The sequence below is a fragment of the Myotis yumanensis genome, unplaced genomic scaffold (genome assembly GCF_028538775.1).
Source record: "Myotis yumanensis isolate MYYU_CA2020_CCGP unplaced genomic scaffold, mMyoYum1.0.hap1 SCAF_13, whole genome shotgun sequence".
NCBI lineage: Eukaryota > Metazoa > Chordata > Mammalia > Chiroptera > Vespertilionidae > Myotis > Myotis yumanensis.
The window spans coordinates 24,287,605-24,307,829 of NW_027223764.1; the positions used below are offsets into that span (position 1 = coordinate 24,287,605).

Here is a 20,225-nt window from a genome sequence, read left to right on the forward strand (position 1 = left end):
ATCACAATGGAGTGAAATTAGAAATCAAACAGAATGACATTTGGGAAATTTATCAATAGGTTAAAAAAGAAATCTAAGCAGTCCTTAGAAATTTAGAGCTGTAAATGACTACATTAAAAAAGAAGAAAGATCAAGAAAATGAGAAGAAACACTACTGACTGGGAGAAAATATTTACAAAAGATATACCAGATCAAACGCTGTTATACAAAATATACAAAGAACACGTAAAACTCAACAAGAAAATAACCTGATTTTTAAAAATTTCAAAAGATTTAACAGACACCTCATTAAAGAAGACGGATATCACCAAATGTCTAAAATCCAAAACACTGACACCACCAAATGCTGACAAAAGATATAAAGCAACAGGAACTCATTGCTGGTGGGAATGCAAAATATACAACTGCTTTAAAAGACATTTTGATAGTTTTTTTTTTTTTTTTTTTTTTTTTTTTACAAAACTAGACATACTCATACCATATGATCCAGCAATCATGTTCCTTGGTATTTATAAGTTGAAAACTTAAGTCCACACAAAAACCTGCACACGTGCCCTGGCAGGTTTGGCTTTGTGGTTGGAGCATTGGCCTGCAGACCAAAGGGTCTCGGGTATGATTCCCAGCCCTGGTCAGGGAACATGTGGGGGCAACCAGTTGATGTGTCTCTCTCACATCTATATTTCTCTCTCTCTCTCCCCCTCCCTTCCTCTCTCTCTAAAAAAATCAATGAAAAATATATCCTCAGATGAGGACTGACAACAAAAAACACACAAAAACTTTGCACACAGATGTTTACTGCAGCTTTTCTCGTAACTGTAAAAATTTGGAAGTAACTAAGTTGTCCTTCAGTAGGTGAGTGGATAAATAAACTGTGGTACATCCAGATAATGGAATATTGTTCAATGCTAAAAAGAAAAGAACTATCAAGACATGGAGAAACTTTAAATATTTATTACTAACTGAAAGAAGCCAATCTGAAAAGGCTATATACTATAAGATTCCAACTATATGACATTCTGAAAAAGGCAAAAAATATGAAGACAGTGAAAACACTATGTATTATACTTTAAAAGTATATACGTCATTACACATGTGTCCAAATCCATAGAATGTACAACACCAATAATGAATCTTAATATAAACAATGGACTAATAATGACGTGCCAATATAGGTTCATCAATTGCAACACATGTATCACTCTGACGAAAAGGGTTGATAATGGAGGAGGCTATGAATGTGAGGAAGCAGAGAGTATCCTATATAATAAAACCGTAATATGCAAATCAACCGAATGACACAATGACTGGTCGCTATGACACACACTGACCACTGGGGGCAGACGCTCAACACAAAAGCTGCTGCCCCTGGTGGTCAGTGCACTCCCACAGGGGGAGCGCCGCTTAGCTTAGCCAGAAGTCGGGCTCACAGCTGGTGAGTACAACGGCAGTGGCGGGAGCCTCTCCTGCCTCCACTGTAGGCGGGTGGTAAGGAGTGAGGAGTCTCGGGCTGCGAGACCCTCCCCCCCAGTGCATGAAATTTCATGCACCAGGTCTCTAATATAGGATATCTCTGTACCTTCCTCTCAATTTGCTGTGAACCTGAAATTGCTCTAAAAAAATTAAAATCTATTAAAAAAATCAAACCAATAATCTAAACTCCCACCTTTAAAAAACTAGAAAAAGAAAAGCAAACTAACCCCAAACCAAGCAGGAGGAAGGAAACTAGTAGTGTGGAAATAAATGAAATAGAAAATAAAAAAAAGAGAAAATCAATAAAACCAAAGTTGAGTCTGAAAAGATCAATAAAACTGACAAAACTTTAGCTAGGTTGACCAAGAAAAAAAAGACAGAAGATTCAAATTACTAAAACCATGAACTACAGAGGGAACATTAATACAGTACCAACCTTACAGAAATAAAAAGGATTATAAAGGAATACTATGAACCATTATATTCCAACAAGTCAGATTAGCTAAATAAAATGGACATATTCCTAGAAAGACACAAACTACCAAAACAGACTCAAGAAGATATAGAAAATCTGAATAGACCTATAAGTAAAAAGATTAAACTAGTAATAATAAAAATAAAAAAACAACTCCTTATAAAGAATGACCAGGACCAGAGAGCTTCACTGTCATCAAACATTTAAAGAATTAACACCAATCCTTCACACACTCTTCACAAAAAATGTGAGATCACTTCCCAACTTGTTCTATGAGGCCATTATTATTACCCCCATACCAAAACCAGTTAAAGACACCTAATTTAGTAGAACTATAGAGTAAGAAAAGACACAGTTAAATATGAAACCTTAACTTTGACTTTAGTGAGCGAGATATCAATGTAGTTAAAGATTGCAGCAGTAATTGTTTTCCCCAATAAATTATTTAAAACACTGCTCTGATATTATAATAAAAATTTTTGGATTACTCTTTTGAGTTTACTTTCTCTAAATCAGTGGTATGCACGAAGACACATCTAAATGTCTGAGAAACACTACTTTCTCTACTATGATACTTTCCTTTCATAGGAAGCTAGCCTTTCTTCTTATGCATTATTCTAGAGAAATAGACAATAATGGAAATTTTGTTTGCCCTTATTATTAAACTTCTCACATTATAAAAGCACTTCATTATTATTGTCCCATTAAAAAAAATGGGTCTGGCCATAACTGGTTTGGCTCAGTGGATAGAGCGTCGGCCTGAGGACTGATTCCGGTCAGGGGCATGTACCTTGGTTGCAGGCACATCCCTGGTGGGGGGTGTGCGGGAGGCAGCTGATCGATGTTTCTCTCTCATTGATGTTTCTAACTCTCTGTCCCTCTCCCTTCCTCTCTGTAAAATATCAATAAAATATATTTTTTAAAAAATTAAAAACTAAAAAAAAAAATGGGTCTGATTTCAATATGTATAGCACCTAGAAAAAGCAACATATCTAATAATTCCAATTTCTCCTTGAACTTACTCCCCCAAAAGTCATTATTTTCTTCTGACTTTCTCAGAACCAAATTGTTTTCATATACCTCTTGATTACAGCCAAGGATATTAAAAATGTTTACAACTGGCATGGCATTAACATCAAACGAGGAAAAAGATACCAGTTCATAAACACATGGCTGGAATGGAACATGCTAACTAAATATCAGTGTTAGTTACTGCTTCCTTTCAACAGTCTGCTATACTTTTTTTCAATGCTAGAACAACTTTTGGTTGTTCCCTGCTCACCAATTTGCAGAAAAAGGAAAGCAGCTTTCATGCAAGATAACCACATAAATAGATTCCAAAGATGAGTTTAACATTGTCGTTTATTAAATCTTTAATTTCTCTACTTTTATTCCTTAATATTGAATTAAGAATAAGTATTAGAAAAAAACACTATTGTTTTCTTTTTCTACATCAATAGTCTCCAGAGAATGAGGCTCTTTAGTCAGCTTTTTATTATAGCTTTGTTATTTGATTTTATCCACAAGGTTAAGGTCCAAGTTCTTTATCCACTCAACCAAATGAAAACATTTAATGCACAAACTAATGAATGGATCTGGGGATATATTAAGGATAATGTAAACTGTTAACAAAACAAATAAATGCCTGACATTTAGAGTAAACAATAGAAAAAGAATAAGAAATTCACAAAAAAGCAGAGATGGCTCACTTTAAAATAAACCCGAGAGCACAGAATTATGTATAATAACATCATTTATATCTGCATTGCTTTTAAGGATCTTCTTACCCAACTTTGGAAAAACTATTAAGTATTCAGCATTGCACTGAGGACATGCCACTCTGGCGGTACTGTTTCCTCTTTGTTTTTCATCCACCCAGCGCTGTAGACAAGCCTGGTGCACCCATTTTGTAGATCCTCTGCACCTGCATGGTCTCACCCATTCAGCAGTTCTATCATCTTCATCAGTGGCAAAACACACCCAGCAACTTCTGTAAATTAAAAGAGAAAATAATGACATTATCTTTAAGACCCCAACTTTCTCTCCACTGCAGCCCTCACTTAATGGGATGACCCTACTATGGTATTATAGAACCTCTATTCTACATTAAAAGACTGAGGAGACAAAACCATCAATACATTTCCAGTAAGAATAGCTTCTTTTTCTGGTTTTCCTTGTATTCATCTGCAGAATCATTGTTTTCTGAATTTTGTTTTTGTGTAATTCCCTCCATCTTTCTAGTAATTTATCTTCTGTCATGAACCAGTGGAAGCAAAGCCACAGGCTGCTTTTGTGTTATAAGACTTAATAATTCTTTGATGAGTGGTAAGCACAGAAGTATGTGAAATTCAGTTTTCCCCCCATTTCAACACTAACCTTTTAACCTCTTGAACTTGGAAAACTAAAGTATTGTACAAGTGATTTCACACATGGTCTCATTCAATTTTCAACTGAGGGAAAACCCCCGCCCATTTCTTTCTGGTAAAGCATAACTATAAGAAAAGAGAAAGATGGTTAAATTAAAAAACAAACAAAAACCACACACACACACAAAAAGCAAAAGAGAAGAAGAAATGAAGACATCAGGATAAATTGTTTTAGGATAATGACATGATAAATTTGGGCCTACATGATTCCATTATAGGTATGATTTGGTTTTCCTTTTGAGTTATATTTATTACACTTGAAGTTTAGAAGTCTCAAGTATGAGATGTTTTCTTTTTTAAAGGTTCAATCACATATGCCAAACAGAGAAGTCCATTTTTTAAATCCTCACCTGAGGATATGTTTATTGATTATAAGAGAGATAGGAAAGGAGGCGGGGGGGAGAGAGAGAAGGAAGAAACATCGCTTGCTTGCCTCTGGAATGAGTCCTGAAACCTAGGTATATGCCCTGACTTGAATCTAACCCAGGGGTGGGCAAACTTTTTGACTCGAGGGCCACAATGGGTTCTTAAACTGGACCGGAGGGCCGGAACAAAAGCATGGATGGAGTGTTTGTGTGAACTAATATAAATTCAAAGTAAACATCATTACATAAAAGGGCACGGTCTTTTTTTTTTTTTAGTTTTATTCGTTTAGTTTGCCCACGGCTGATCTAACATGTAACCTTTCAGTGTATGGGACGATGCTCCAACCAACTGAGCCACTGAGCCAGGGCTGAGATGCTTCTTATGTTAAGAAAAAATTCTAGGGAGATGGTTAAATTTATAACATTTTTCCATTTTGCTTTTATAGGTACTTCAGGAGGTCTAATTTGTTCTGTGGAACTAGGTTGCCAATTCCTTATTTTTCTCCCAATTAATACAAGTTTCAACACCAAGTTCTATTAGGGCAAATATAATTTAACTCAGTGAGACCATTCACCCTCCACCCTATTAAAGTATGAATGTACAATTGAAAACAACGGCTAATTAAAGCTTCTTACCTACTGTGCATTTTTCACTTAATTAGAGAAGTGACTTCTGTCAGAATAACTAGCCTAACTATGCTCAGTGGGAAAGATTATATAGTCAGGTACTATAGATGGGTGAGATCTTCAGTTACTGTAGAACATGAATTTTAATTGTGTGCTCCAATTAAAACTTCTCAATTAGAATAGAGGAAAAAACGGGACTGTATTCATGGCAACAATATCCAAAATTATGATTTTACTCAGCTTTCAAATTCAGTCAGATTTCAAACGAGCAAGATAAGAATGGGAGGTAGACAGCCTTTATTTAGCATGCTGATTCTCTAGGACCCACCTCAGCCACACTGTCTGGACCTTCACACTATCTTATCATGGTTATCCAAAAATGCCTCCTCCTCCTTTATCTTTTTAAAAATTGTATTATGGTAAAATATACTTAACAAAATTTATTACTTAACCATTTTTAAGAATATAATTTTTTTTTTTAATTTTTCGCTTAAAGTATTACAAAGGGTATTACATAAGTATCCTTTTCCCCCCCCCCTTGACAAACCCCTACCCTCCCTTACCCCCCAGTGTCTTATGTCCATTAGTTATGCTTATATGCATGCATACAAGTCCTTCGGTTGATCTCTTACTCCCCTCCCTCCTGTCCCCCAACTCTCTCTGGCCTTCCCACTGTTTAAGAATATAATTAAGTATAATTAAGTATACTGACATTGTGCAACTATCACCACTATCCATAATTTGAGTTTTAACCTTCAATTTTTGCATAAAATTTCAATTGACAGGTATAGAGCAAACAGACCAGTTAATTAAAGTGTTATATATTTTCCCCACAACTGAGGTGATTTTGTAATTATATTTGTGTACACCTGGGAAATGAGATGTATCACTTTGGTAACAAAACATAGGAAGACTATGTAGAAACTCTCTAGCTTTGTATAAATTTTTCTTTTCAACAATGTAATATATATGTAGCTAAGTACAGTTGGACTAGCATAATTAATCAGTATTAAGATTAAACAAATTTTAAATTAAGCCAATTTTAGTCATCAGGAAAAAAATGTAAAAACATATCTATTAAAACTATTCTATTTAGTAGCATTTTAAGTAGATTTGGAAAACACACACACACACGTCTACTCAATCTTGATAATAGGTTGTACCAAATGAAATTGCCTATATTTGTGTTTTTACTTACATCAATGACAATTTCATATTTCAATCTAACAGGAATACTTGTATGTATATTCCCCATACATTCTGGATAAGTGTAAGTTATTTCCCCCCAGCATTATATTATGAAAAATGTCAAAGTGTCAAAAAGAGGTTGAAAATCTCTGTGAATACCCATATTCCCAATATCTAGATTCTGTAATTCTTATCATTAAAAAAACATATATGTTTCTATTGATTTCAGAGAGAGGATGGGAGAGGGAGAATCAATGATCTGTTGCCTCTTGAATGCCCCCTACAGGGGATCAAGCCCATAATCTCCTGGTTTATGGGTTAATACTCAACCACTGAGCTACATCGGCTGGGCTGTCCATTGTTGTTGTTTTTTTGTAATTCTTACCATTTTGATATATGTGTGGTTTACCACATATTAATTCATCAATCCATTTTATTTTTTGATGCATTTTTTGATGCATTTCAAAGTTGCAGGCATAAGTATAGTTCACCCCTAAATATTTTCACAGTTTACTTTTCAGAAGGTATTCAACTGCTATGTAAAGCAGGCACTTCCAGATTTTTTCTAATTTCACAACTATGGATTGGTTAGATGAACTATAATTTACAGTGGAAACTTATTAGGAGTCAAGCCTGATGTACAATTTGAGAACTGCTGGTGTGGAGTAATGGCAGGTAAAAAAAAAAAATCAAGAGATTGAGAAAGCCATCTGTATGAAGGAGACAATTATTTGATTTGCTTATATTATAAATAATTGCTTCTGGTAACTAAATTTTTTTTTTTAGGAGGAGGATAGGGAGAAGGGAGAGGATGAAGAGGAAAGGGAGAGAGGGCGAGCGGGAGAGGGGCAGAGAGATGGAAGCATTGATTGGTTGCCTCCCATAGACACCCTAACCAGGGGTAGAACCTGAAATCTAGGAATTGAATCCACCACACCTTTCTGTGTATGGGACCATGCTCCAACCAACTGAGTAATACTGGCCAGGGCTAAATATTTTTTAACATAAATAACAGTTCAAAAAATGTTAAGTTCTAAAGAATTTATGAATTTATTTACTACCTTACTAGGTATGAGTTTAATCTAATCTACCTAATATGGAAAGAACATTAGTCTGTGAAATAGGGCCAAGGAAAATTAACTTGAAGCATATAAAAATGGTCACATAAATGTTATAGGCAAATAGCCTATAAGACAAAATTATTAGTCTTCAGGGCTGCAGAAAAGGAAGGAAAGGAGCAAATAATGTATATGAACCCTTTCTTTCCTCATTAAAAACAAACAACAAAACAAAAAACAAAAAACTTCTGATAGACTGACCAGGAACATCACCTGAGAAGTCTGATATAATTATGCTTCCCTTCTTTGTTTCCCCATACTCACCCTTCTCCCTCCTTTCAAGGAGAAAATAGGTGTTTGAAAATAATGGGTTTACAGTTTCTCCAAACTTAGAATTGAGGGGAGAGTAGAAACTTGTGCTTTAATGCATCAACTTTCCCAGCAAAAAATCTAAGGTTCACTATGACAAAACCAGCTTTATGTGCTCAGCCTCCCTCCCAAATCACTGTAATCTGGGGGATAGGATACTCCTCAAACCACTCTAAGGATTACCCTTCCTAGAGGTGGGGATGGGGAAGGACTAGCTGCCTAAACTACACACAAAAATGATGCTGCAGGGAAGAGTAGTTTTCCATAAAAAGCATGGGATACTATTTGTTCCTTAAAAAGAGGAGAAATTGGCATGTGCCCTGACCGAGAATCAAACTGTGACCTCCTGGTTCATAGGTCAACGCTCAACCACTGAGCCATGCTGGCTGGTGTGTGTGTGTGTGTGTGTGTGTGTGTTAGGTTAACTAGTTTGGGGCAGATGTCCCATCATATATAACCCAAACAATTTTGTTACACAGTGTGAGAAACTGAATATAAGAGATGGCCCCTTTCCTAGCTGGTTTGGCTCAGTTGGTCTGCAGACTGAAGGGTCCTGGGTTCAATTCTAGTCAAGGGCACATGCCTGGGTTGCGGGTACAATCCCCAGTGTGGGGCATGCAGGAGACAGCTGTTCAATAATCCTCTCTCATCACTGATGTTTCTATCTCTCTCTCCCTCTTCCTTCCTCTCTGAAATTAAAAAATATATTGGGGAAAAAAAAAGAGATGGCCCTAAGACAATCATATAAATAGACCTTGTATTTCAATGTGTTAAAATGCATATTACTAGGTCAGCTTTTTAATATTTTAATAGGTGTGCTTCAACATACTTTGTTTCATTTCAGATCCTATACATTTTGTTTTATTCTTTCAAAACATTCTGAGAAAGATCCCATAGATTTAACTAGACTGCCAAAGTTGTTTGCAGCATAACAAAACATTCCGTTAAGATCCCCTATTATAAAGAATTATACAAGTGATAATGAAAGTGCTCAAGAATTGCCTGGCACATATATAACTACCAAACTAACACTAGCAAGAATGGCATTGATAAAGATAATAAGATGGTGTCAACTTTATATGTATGCTTAAATTTTATGGATGCATTTCCTTATCTAAATTAACACATACAGCAATTCTGCTCAGCACCCTGGTATTTAGTGGAGAAAGTCCTGGTTTCCTACCCTCAACCCCACTTTTTCAATAGGCTGCCACCACTGGTTAAGTCACAGCAATTTTCAACATGTGGATCGCGACCCCTTTGGCAGTCGAATGACCCTTTCACAGGGGTTGCCTAAGACCATCCTGCATATCAGATATTTACATTATGATTCATAACAGTAGCAACATTACAGTTATGAAGTAGCAACGAAAATAATTTTATGGTTGGGTCACAACACGAGGAACTGTATTTAAAGGGCCAGAAGGTTGAGAATCACTGGCTTAAGATATTCACTCAAATCCTCTCAATTCATTTTCTTTCAAGCCTCCTGCTTGCTGATGTACACACTATTTTAGTTCCACACCTTCCTACAAGCCAAGCTGGGGCATATTAGTTTACAAAGTATGTAAATGGAGATCTGGAAATTACCACGGTAGGTTCAGTGATCAAAGAACAAATTACTATTATACTGTAAAACAGAACTAAACTAAACAAATCTAAAAACATTACTTATTCCTTAAAATAAATGTACAGCCTTACAGTATTGGCCATATCATTAATCTGTATGTATAAAATTCGACTCTATAAAAGATCAGTCACTTGATTCTACATGACTTAAATATAACTTTTTCCAGTTATATATCCTTCCTAATAGTAAAATTTGTGAACAATTCAAAGAATGGCTAGTTGGACTTAAATCTAAGATTACTCAAGATCTCCTAAATCAACTTGAGTAACTATTAAGTACATTCATCATTTGATACCACAAGGAACAAATACATGTATAGAACTAATATAGACATACATTTAAACCCACCACATAAAACATTAAGTGCCAAGAAAAGATGTTAGATGCTATATGTAATGCAGAAATGTTATGACAATAAGAAACACAGGATGAAATAGCTGAGATTTCATGAAAAGGAGAGAACTACAGATGACAATTCAAGTTGGATTGGGGAATGAAAAGAATAAGGGTAAATGGAAGAAATGCAGCATAACCAAGTTTAGAGATGGAAATGAACATATAATGATGGACAATGAGAAGACCAAAGTGTTGGAAGTAGAGGTTTTAAGACATAGATATTACAAACCAGTTGCGAAAGGATGGATGACAAAGATAACCTCACTTCATAGGGTTCACTTGTGAGTCATTCCCTCTTTATATGATTAAGTTAACCATTTAAAAAGTATGTGAAAAAAGTGCCAGAAACATCAATAAAATAGTTTCTCACTGGAACATAAATTAGCTAAGCAAAATAGGTAATCTAACAAAACAGCTGGCAGTATAGCCTATCTTTGCAGACTCAAATTGCAGTTGTTTATCTTGGACTAGAGGCCCAGTGAATGGATTTGTGCCCCTGGTCAGGCTCAGAGCAGGGCTGATTGGGGAGTTGGGGCGCCGCCCCGTCACACTCAAGGCAGGGTTGATGGGGAGGTTGCGGCGCCACCCCCTGTCACGCACAGAGCAGGGCCAATCAGGGGGTTGGGGCGCTGCCCCCTGTCACTCACAGAGCAGGGCCCATCAGGGGGGTTGGGGCTCCGTACCCTGTCACGCACAGAGCAGGGTTATCAGGGGGTTGGGGAGCTCCCCCCTGTCACGCACAGAGCAGGGGCCATCAGGGGGTTGAGGAGCTCCCCCCGTCACTCACAGAGTAGGGCCGATAGGGGAGTTGGGGCACCGCCCCCTGTCACACACAGAGCAGGGCGGATCAGGGGGTTGGGGCGCTGCCACCGTCACACTCAGGGCAGGGCTGATGGGGAGGTTATGGCTCTACCCCGTCACACACAGAGCAGGTCCTGTGTGTGTGTGTGTGGGGGGTGGGGGCGCAGCACCCTGTCACACACAGAGCTGCAGGGCAATCAGGGGGTTGGGGAACTCCCCCTATCAGGCACAGAGCAGGGCTGATCAGGGGGTTGGGGTGCCTTCCCCTGTCACAAACAGAGCAGGGCGGATAGGGAGGTTGTGGCCCCGCCCCCTGTCACACACAGAGCCGCAGGGTGATCAGGGGGTTTGGGCGCTGCCCCCTGTCACGCTGATCCTGGTGCCGGGAGGCCTCGCGGCTCTGCTGATCCCGGTGCTGGGAGGCATATTACCCTTTTACTATATAGGATAGAGGCCTGGTGCACGGGCGGGGGCCGGCTGGTTTGCCCTGAAGGGTGTCTGGATCAGGGTGGGGGTCCCGCTTGGGTGCCTGGCCAGCCTGGGTGAGGGGCTGATGGCTGTTTGCAGCTGGTCACACCCCCTTCAGGGTGGGAGTCCCCACTGGGGTGCTTGGCCAGTCTGGGTGAGGGGCTGAGGGCTGTTTTCAGGCTGGCGGGTGACTGAAGCTCCCAACCGCTCCTTTTTTTTTCTTTTTTTTATTCTGGGCCAGCTTTAGCTCTGAGTCTTGGCTCCAGCTCTGAGGCCTTGGCTGCTGAAAGCAGGTATCTGGTTTGTTTGGGTTCTATCATCGAAACACTGTTTCAACTCCAGCTCTGAGATCCTGGCTGGCTGAAAGCAGGTTTCTGGGGTTTTGTTTAGCGTATATATTTGTAACAATGTTTCAAACTGCAAGCTCAGAGGCCGGCAGCCGCAGGCGGGGAACGTTGGCTTCCTCCGTCACTGAAGCAAGCAAGCCTCATGTTCGCTTCAAGCTGCCTGGCTGCCGGCCGCCATCTTGGCTGGCAGTTAATTTGCATATTGCCCTGATTAGCCAATGGGAAGGGTAGCGGAGGTACGGCTAATTACCATGTTTCTCTTTTATTAGACAGGATTATTAGAAACATCTAGGAAATTAGACTCCTGCCCTAGAGATCACTGATAAAAACTGGAGTGTAACAGAACAGAATAGAACAATTCCAGGATGTAGGAGAGAGTGCAATGAAACAAGGCTTAAATTGCAGCTCTTTTATTATATGTAGTTCCTTAATGTATTTGCATGGCTGATTTATGGAACAGAACAAGCACCCTTAAATTCAGAACAAGTTTAGAGATCCATACTCTGGTTAATGGAAGGAAGGCCCAACTTGACAATGGAAAAAACTGCACACTGCTTGCTTTGTCTAAAAGCGTCATATCTCATGTATTCTGGAATAGGAACTATACCAACAAGACTAAAAATCTCTTTATGTCTGTTCACTCAAGTGGAATGGAAGTTAAAGTTTCTGGATTCATAAAAGAGATATAACCACAATCATGACACATTACCAAAGGGCAAAGTTGAAGAGAAATACATCACAATGAAAGAAGTCATTTATTGAACATATACCAGTATTCATACCATACCCTTTGTCTGACCTTCATAAACTCTGAAAGCATAATTATTTCCATCTTCTATAAGGAATCAAAAGCCCAGAAAGGTAACCTGCCCAAGACTTCACAGTTAAGCAGAGAGGTATTGATGCAACCTAGGCCTTGACTCATTCAGCTTATTTCACTGCACCATGCTGCCATATGGTTAGTGTATTCTGAGAAAATTTTCCATTTCTCAATTCTTAGGAAATCATAGCCAGTACAAGAAATGCTGTTTCATTTTTGCTGCCATAAGGAGGTTTCACCAGAAATCTGAAACCCTTCTAATTGACTCCAATATGCCATATAAATATTATCTTTTATCATCTTATGAATTATGGCATGTAAAGAATAGGGAGGCATGCAGGTATGTATGGCAAGTAAAGAATTGCTACATAAGTCTGGATAAGAGGTAAAAAATATTTCTGGCTGAAATGTTCAGAAAAGCTTTATAAATGAGGCAGAACCTAAACTGGGTCTTAAAGAATGGGTAGAACTTTGAAAGACAAGATTGAAAAGAAAACCTGTTCAAAGGACAATGCGCAAATCAGTTTGGCTTGGGCAAAAGGCATGTACTTATGTACTCTTCTTTTTCTTCTTCTTATGTATTCATTCTTAAAGAGAAGCAACACTTTAAAAAGATAGCTAGTGCCAACCATATACTCTGTCTTAAACATAATAGGAAACACAATAAATGTGATTACGGAGGGTCCTGAAGGCCAGGCTCAAGAATTGAAACTTAAGCTTAATAAGCAATAAGAAAACAAATGATTTTGAACAAAAAAGACAATTGTTTAAACAGTGTCTTTAAGAATATTCTAAGCACTAGTATGTCATAAATAATGGGGGGAAAAGACATTGATTCAACAGTGTTTTCTTGTAGAGAAATGGGAATTTCTCTTATTAAGGGAATAGTTTCTGTTTTCAATGAACTTCCAGTTGAATGTGCATGCTGGTGGTGGCAAAGGGTGAATGTAGAAGGCTCTGAGACACATAATAGGTGCATTAAAAAATTTACAGTTCTAGCTGGTTTGGCTCAGTGGATAAGAGCATTGGCCTGTGGACCGAAAGGTCCCAGGTTCAATTCCGGTCAAGGGCACGTACTTCTGTTGCAGGCTCCTCTCTGGCCCGGCCCTGGTCGGGGCTTGTTCAGGAGGCAACCACAATGGTTCTCTCTATCTTTCCCTCTCTCTTCCACTCTTCCTAAGAATCAATGGAAAAATATCCTCAGGTGAGGATTAACAACAACAACAAAATAATAATAATAATAATAATTTACAATACAATGTGACATACTAGAATGAATGCATAAAAGGTTCTTTGGAAACACAGGAAGGAATAACTCACTCTGCCTGAAGGAATTGTGCAATGCTTCAAGATGATATATGAGCTTAATTATAAAGATGGGTAAGAGTTAGCCAGGTGTTAAAAGGGAAGAAGTAATTTAAACAAAAATAAGGAGATGAAGGTGCAGGATATATTCAGAAGACAATGAAGTGGAATGCAGAAAATATCCTTAAGATAGGTTGGGGCTGGATTATATTAGTAGGTTTAAACTCCTTCACTGGGGTCTTGAAAGTTTAGATCTTATCCTATAGATGACATAAAGACTGACAATTTTTAGATCATGGAAATGACATGATTAAAACTGTGCCATGGCTAATTCTGATACCACTCTGAAAGTCAAAATAGAAGAGAAAAACTGAGTCAGAGAAAGTAGAACCCACAATATTTGATAAGCAAGTGGATTTGAAGGGAAAGATGCAAAAAAGAAGAAAAAAAAAAAGACTTAGGTTTTAGGGCTGGTAGACTAGAAGAATGGTCTTAATAAAGACCAAACATTAGGAAGTCAAGATAGGTAAAAAGGCAGGGAAATATCAGTTTAGATAGGTTAAGGTGATAGTAATAAGTATACACAAGTAGCAATATCTATTGAGCAGCTAGAAATGAGACACTAAAATATGGAAAGAGATCAGGAATAAAGACACACATCTGAGAGTCAGTCACTCAAATAGAGGTGAAAATGAGATAGTGAGTATACTTTTCAGAGAAGACTGACAAGTTCAATCCTCAGCAAGTGATTGAAGGGAGTAAAAAGATGATATATGAGGAAGAAAAAAGCAAAAGGTAAATATTATGGTATAACATAGTTTTAAGAAGTTAGGGGGTGGTGGTTTGGTTTCATCTTCATTACATATATTGGTGGGTGACCTTTAGTATACTTTTAGTAGAACTACGACAAGAAAGGAAAGTGAAAGTCAAATTATAAAGAGAGATAATAAAGAGAAAATAAAAACTAAATGTCATAGGGGAATGAATTAAAAAGAAAATATGTTAAGATAGATATTTTATATATATTATTTTTTATTGCTGTATATCACAGCTCAAAACAAGATTTAAAAAGCAAATGTAGATTTAAATTTTAGAAACAAAAACAAAACTATTTGTTATATATGGTATATAACCATTAAACAAAGAATACTGGAAAAATATAAATCCATTTATGATAGTATAGTGGGGATGGGGAGACAATACCGGACTGGGGTTAATGGTCAAAGGGGACTTAGTGAAGTTTCTACTTTTTACATACAGATGGAAGTAAATATATAGGAGGCAGGTAGGGAGAAGATTATTCTCCTTGCTTTTCCTTCATCTGACTATTACAGGGACACTGGCTACATTCCCTGCTTAATCACCAGGTGCAAGTCAGTGATGCAAAACAACCTCAACACATTCCTGAGTGTTTACTGTGAGACAGGGTACACAAAAGTCAAGTTTCCAGAAGCATTTCTCAGCAGGCCCAGACTTTGAACCTGAGGTCCATTCCTGCAGTTTGTTACCATATTCTTAGTATTCTCTATACATTTAATTCTAATTTTGAGAAACATTAGAGAAAGTAGATGGTGACAGAATAATATATGACAGACACCTCCTTAAAAAAGTGTGGCAACGAAGGAAAGAAAAATTGACCAAGGTTCAGAGAGCTTAATATAAAGGGTTTGAATTTATAAATGGTTATCACTTCAGGGCAATGATTTGTGAACCTAAATCATTCATGACACTAAAAAATGACCCCTTTCCCCCTACCCTCTATTTAAAAGACTCAAATAATAAGTTTACATAAACAGTTGTTTATTGTTTATAAAATGAAAGGCAAAAAAATGAAAGGCAAAAATCTATATCTATCATCTACCTACCTATCTACTTACCTACCTATCCTTTCCACCTACAAATACTGCAATTGCTAAACTAAATTTAGTTACTCACATAAGACAAAGCAATTCAACTTCAGATATAAATTGCCATTGGTTTAAAAACCCCAAAAGACTGAGTGGTATAAGCTGAACATACCATTCATGTTACAATTAAACATCATCTTAATTTTATTTGACAGTCATGGAACACAAATCCCACTAGAATTTAAGTTCCATATGAGCATTTTTTGGTTATGGTTACTACCATATACAAGGGCCTAGAACAGCGACCTGTGGGTCACGACCCTTTGGGGGTCGAACCACCCTTTCACAGGGGTCGCCTAAGACCATCGGAAAACACATATATAATTACATATTGTTTCTGTGATTAATCACTATGCTTTAATTATGTTCAATTTGTAACAATGAAATTGGAGGTCACCACAACATGAGGAACTGTATTAAAGGATGGAGGCATGAGGAAGGTTGAGAACCACTGGCCTAGAATGATACCCAACATATGTAGGCACTTAAAGAAATCAACATATGGATAAGGTTAGGAGATAAATTCTGCCCTTCAAAAATTGCCACCCAAAGACAAACTGGGGGGAAGCCAAAGTCAAGGCAAGAATTATGGGTCCCAACAGGCTGACATTTTAATCTGTTGGGCCTGTTAGTATTCCTCAAACGAACCCATCAAGTATCTTTGTGTTCAACCTGCATACTGAGTCAGCCCAGATTAATATAGTAACTATGAAAGAGATGGGGAGAAAATTGCCACACTGGTTTGTTATATTAGAATCTTAGTAACTTATGTGTGTCTAATATATGAATAACACTTCATTGTTTTATAAAGTTCTTACACCTCTTCTCATTTGTTACCATCCTGTGAGAAAGAATATTCCCATTTTATAAATGAGATGTATAGCCTCAGAACTTAACTCCAAACTCACATAGCTAGTAAGTAGCAAAATGAGAATTTCAAGATTTTGGTCTCTAAATTAACCCACGTTTTTCTCACTAATCTGTTACTATCTCTTATCATGAAATAATCCCTTATGGTATAAGGTTTAAGGTAGTTTTTCAACCACATCAGAAACACCTGGAAAGCTTTTGAAACTATAAATGCTCAGAACCCATCCTCCAGAAATTTGTGATCTAATTAGTCTTGAGCCATCCATCCATCCATACTTTAAAATGCTCCCCAGGTGATTCTACTGTGGAGGCAGATTGCCAACTACTGATTTAAAAACATAATAAAAGTCTTTGAATGCCATCTTAAGAATCTACCTTGAGGTATGTCTAAAAGGTAAAGGTTAGGGTAAACCCGTATTACAGTCACCTGCTTTAGTAAATGCAGCCAGAATTTCTATGGTTCTGTTGAGATGCTTTAAATGCCTCACTAGCACTCCTTGGCTTTTTACTTTTATGGAAATCTCCAAAGAGCATATGAAAACCAGGTCAGCTTTTGGACACACACACTTTTCTAAAAGTCACTCACAAAAGTCAGAGCAGAAGGCCCTCAGTGGAAAAAAAAATTTAATTACAAAATACCCTGCACCAGAATAGAATATTATCTGATTGAAATTGGCAGTGATAGAAGGTGGTCTCCTGGGGGCATATTTAGAGGTCCTATGCAATTTGCCATTTTCTAAATTGCAATAAACAAACAAACTAAAAACTGGTAAATTATCAGACCCCTAGACAACTGAGGGGAAAAAAAATCACGTAGTATTTTGTTCATAAAACAAATATGTATTGATGACCCGTGGAGTACAAGGCTCCGTTCTAGCTTTCAAAATAAATAATGACTACGTTTCTGCCTTCCAGGAGCCTGTAGATTATTTACACAAAAAGTTGTCAATAAATTTGACCTGAATGCTGACCTCATGGTCAGCTGGAGAGACCATTGGGTAATCCCAGCTGGAAAAAAAAAGTCAGCAACATGATTTCTATGAACTTTAGATGCCTCAACATTCTCAGCTCCAAAGGAAATGTCCCATTCTGGGGGGAGATGCTCTCTCGGGTGATCTGGGGTCCGGATGCGGGGGATCCAAACAGCGTGTAGCCAGACAGAATCTCCACGAAGGGGGGCCTTTCCCCGGACACCTCACGGCGGGACCTTTGCTCGGCGCAAAGAGCAGTGCAGCGCCGCTGGCTGAACGGGGTGGCAAGTGGCCCTTGAGAACTGTAACCATCAACACGGCACTGGCTGTGCCAGGAAGTGAAGCCCAGACTAGGGGGAAACTGTGGACCGAGGCTCCAAAAATCTCAAGGTAGCACCCAAGGACTAAGCATTTGAACAGCAGAGGGCGATGCATCCGATTTCACAAAAAGTTTTAGGTACCGGACCCCCCCCCCCTCCCCCCGCCCCCAGGAATGGGCAAGTGGCCCCAACAGAAGATGACCCTTTCCCGTGGACTCCACGAAAACGTCAGATACGCTCAGTGTTCGGTGCGGGGCTCCGGCGGCTGTTTCCCGTCACCTCGACCCTTCGGCGTGACCGTTACAGCTCCCGGGCGGGTCCTCCTGACCTCACCGCCCGGGAGCGGGGATGGGGGCGGAGGGCGGAGGGCGGAAGCCAGCCTATCGGGCTGATCCTTAGGTTTTGGGAAGAGCCCGGGAATTAACTGTAAGAGGATCATTGCCTTTTTAAGAAGATAGCCTGGTTCTTCTTGCCAGTGACATCGCTGACAAACACGTTACAGCACAGTTGGGAGGGGAGGAGAAGAGTACAGAATAGAAAAAAGAAAACTCCTGTGGGTCAAAACGACTCCCTTCCCTTTCAGAACGGCGTCCCCACCATCCGAGACGCTCCTCGTTAACTCAGTTTCGCTGTAAGTCCGCGCACCCCGGCCGCCGGCTCGGCCCCCCGAGTACGGACGCCAAACTTTCTGCCCCTCAGCCGGCCCCAGGCCCGGGGACTCCTCCCCGCCCGGCCGGCCGGCTCCGCGGACGGACGAAGCGCCTCGAGGCCGGCGCGGGCAGGGAGGGCCGGGCTCTCCGCGGCTCGCGTGCGCCCCCCAAGCTGCCCCTACCTGTCCAGCATCTGCTGTAGGGCTTGGTCCGGCATCTTCCGCGGCGCCGGAGCACTCGCCTCTCCGGGGCACCCGGTCGGGGCCGGGCCCAGGGACAATAGCACTGAGAGACGGCGGAGTAGGCCTCAGTCCCGCGGCGGCCACGAACCCGCCTCCCAGCCTCCGGGGTCAGCTCTGCGAGCCGGGCGGCGGCGCTGCGCGGCCTGCGGGCGTCCGGAGGAGGCGGCGGGGAGCAAGGAGGAGGAGCCTGGGGCGAGGAGGCGACGATCGCAGTCCGGGTTCCTGCCCGTCGGCCCGGGGTTCCGGTCCATGGACCGCGGGCGCCGAGTTGCTGCCGGCGGAGGAGCTACCTCTGTGAGGTAAGAGTCCCCGCCTCCGTGCGCGCCGGGGTCACGACGCAGGGAGGCCCAGAGCAGCCTGGGAGATGTAGTCCTCGGACCGTCCCCGCCGGAGGCTGCACAGCCCGCCCCGACCACCGCCGCCGCGCCCATCGCCGCCCGGCCGGCGCCCTCCCGTTTCCTTCCTCCAGGGGGGAAAATGTGCTTTGGGCCGCTTTCCAGGAAGCAGCAGGATGCGCCGCTCCGCTGTCAGTAGCCACAAGGTCAGCACCCCCCCACCTCGCCCCCCGCCTGTTTCTTTCCTTCTCGGCTCTTGCCTTCAGGTGGGACCGAGCCAGGTGAGGGGAGGGGGCTCCCGGGCCATTTCTCGGGTCTCCAGCTCCGGCCGCGGCATCGGACATCGTGGCGAGGGTTGGGGCGGCACAAATGACTGCCGAAGCCCTCGGCGCAGGGGCCGGACCCTGCCGCGTCGGAGCTCATGTGGGGGAGTTCCACAAGCCTCGCCAGGGATCGGATGCTCTAATGCCGATGCTATTCCTGCGGGGCGGGTGGGCAGGGACTGCCTCGACCAGCCCGCTCCCACCCGAATCGGCGTGTGTTTGGGGCTGGGGGGTGGGGAGAAAATATGACTTCGCCCTGTCTACGAGCCTCCGAAAAGGTTCCTGGGCTCTCAAGCGCCCGCCGACGGTCTCCAAAGGGAACACGTTGGTGAATCAACAGCTCTTGCTTACTCAGCTGTGGGTTGTCAGGGGTGTTTGTTTCTCTCTCCGCTGCTGGTCACTGTTAACCATTTCTAGTCGCCTTGACACCTCCACGCAGGTGGATGTGTGTGTGTGTGTGTGTGTGTGTGTGTGTGTGTGTGTGTGTCTCGGGGTGGGGGTGATCAAAAGGGAAAAATAATAATAAATCACCGATCGGGTGATGATCTGAAGCTCTAGGGGCAGCTTTGGCGGGAGGAAAGAGCTGTTGGCTAAAACGAATGAGTCTTTTGGACGACCTGTGGCGTTCTCTGGTGCTGTGCTTGAGAGGACGTCTGGTAGTTTTCCCTTGGTTATGCCTCATTTCTGCTGCAAGATATTTGATTTTTCTTTAAGTTAAAAAGTCTGTTTTAAGCTCTCCCCCCCTTTTAAGCCCCCCTTTTTATGTAGAATTTTAAAATCAGTTGTTAATTCTCTGTTTAAAGATTGCTTCCTGAATATATTTGACCTAGAGTGTACATTGCCAGCGAGGGAAAAATAACTT

The 20,225-nt window shown here is 40.8% G+C and overlaps 2 protein-coding genes across 2 annotated transcripts in view; one reads left to right on the forward strand and one right to left on the reverse strand.

The window, feature by feature from the left end:
- Positions 1-18,992, reverse strand: part of MARCHF5 (membrane associated ring-CH-type finger 5) — a 44,030-nt gene extending 25,038 nt beyond the window's left edge. Inside the window, exons 1-2 of the mRNA XM_070432702.1 lie at positions 18,646-18,992; positions 3,733-3,935 (exon numbers count right to left, since the gene is read on the reverse strand). Of these exons, the coding sequence (XP_070288803.1) occupies positions 3,733-3,935; positions 18,646-18,680 (238 nt within the window). The 5' untranslated portion in view covers positions 18,681-18,992. The remainder of the gene's footprint in view (positions 1-3,732; positions 3,936-18,645) is intronic.
- Positions 18,993-19,161: 169 nt separating this feature from the next.
- The window catches only part of CPEB3 (cytoplasmic polyadenylation element binding protein 3), a 179,111-nt gene continuing 178,047 nt past the window's right edge, over positions 19,162-20,225 (forward strand). The window contains exon 1 of the mRNA XM_070432705.1: positions 19,162-19,246. The gene's annotated coding sequence lies outside the window, so the exon portion shown is untranslated. The remainder of the gene's footprint in view (positions 19,247-20,225) is intronic.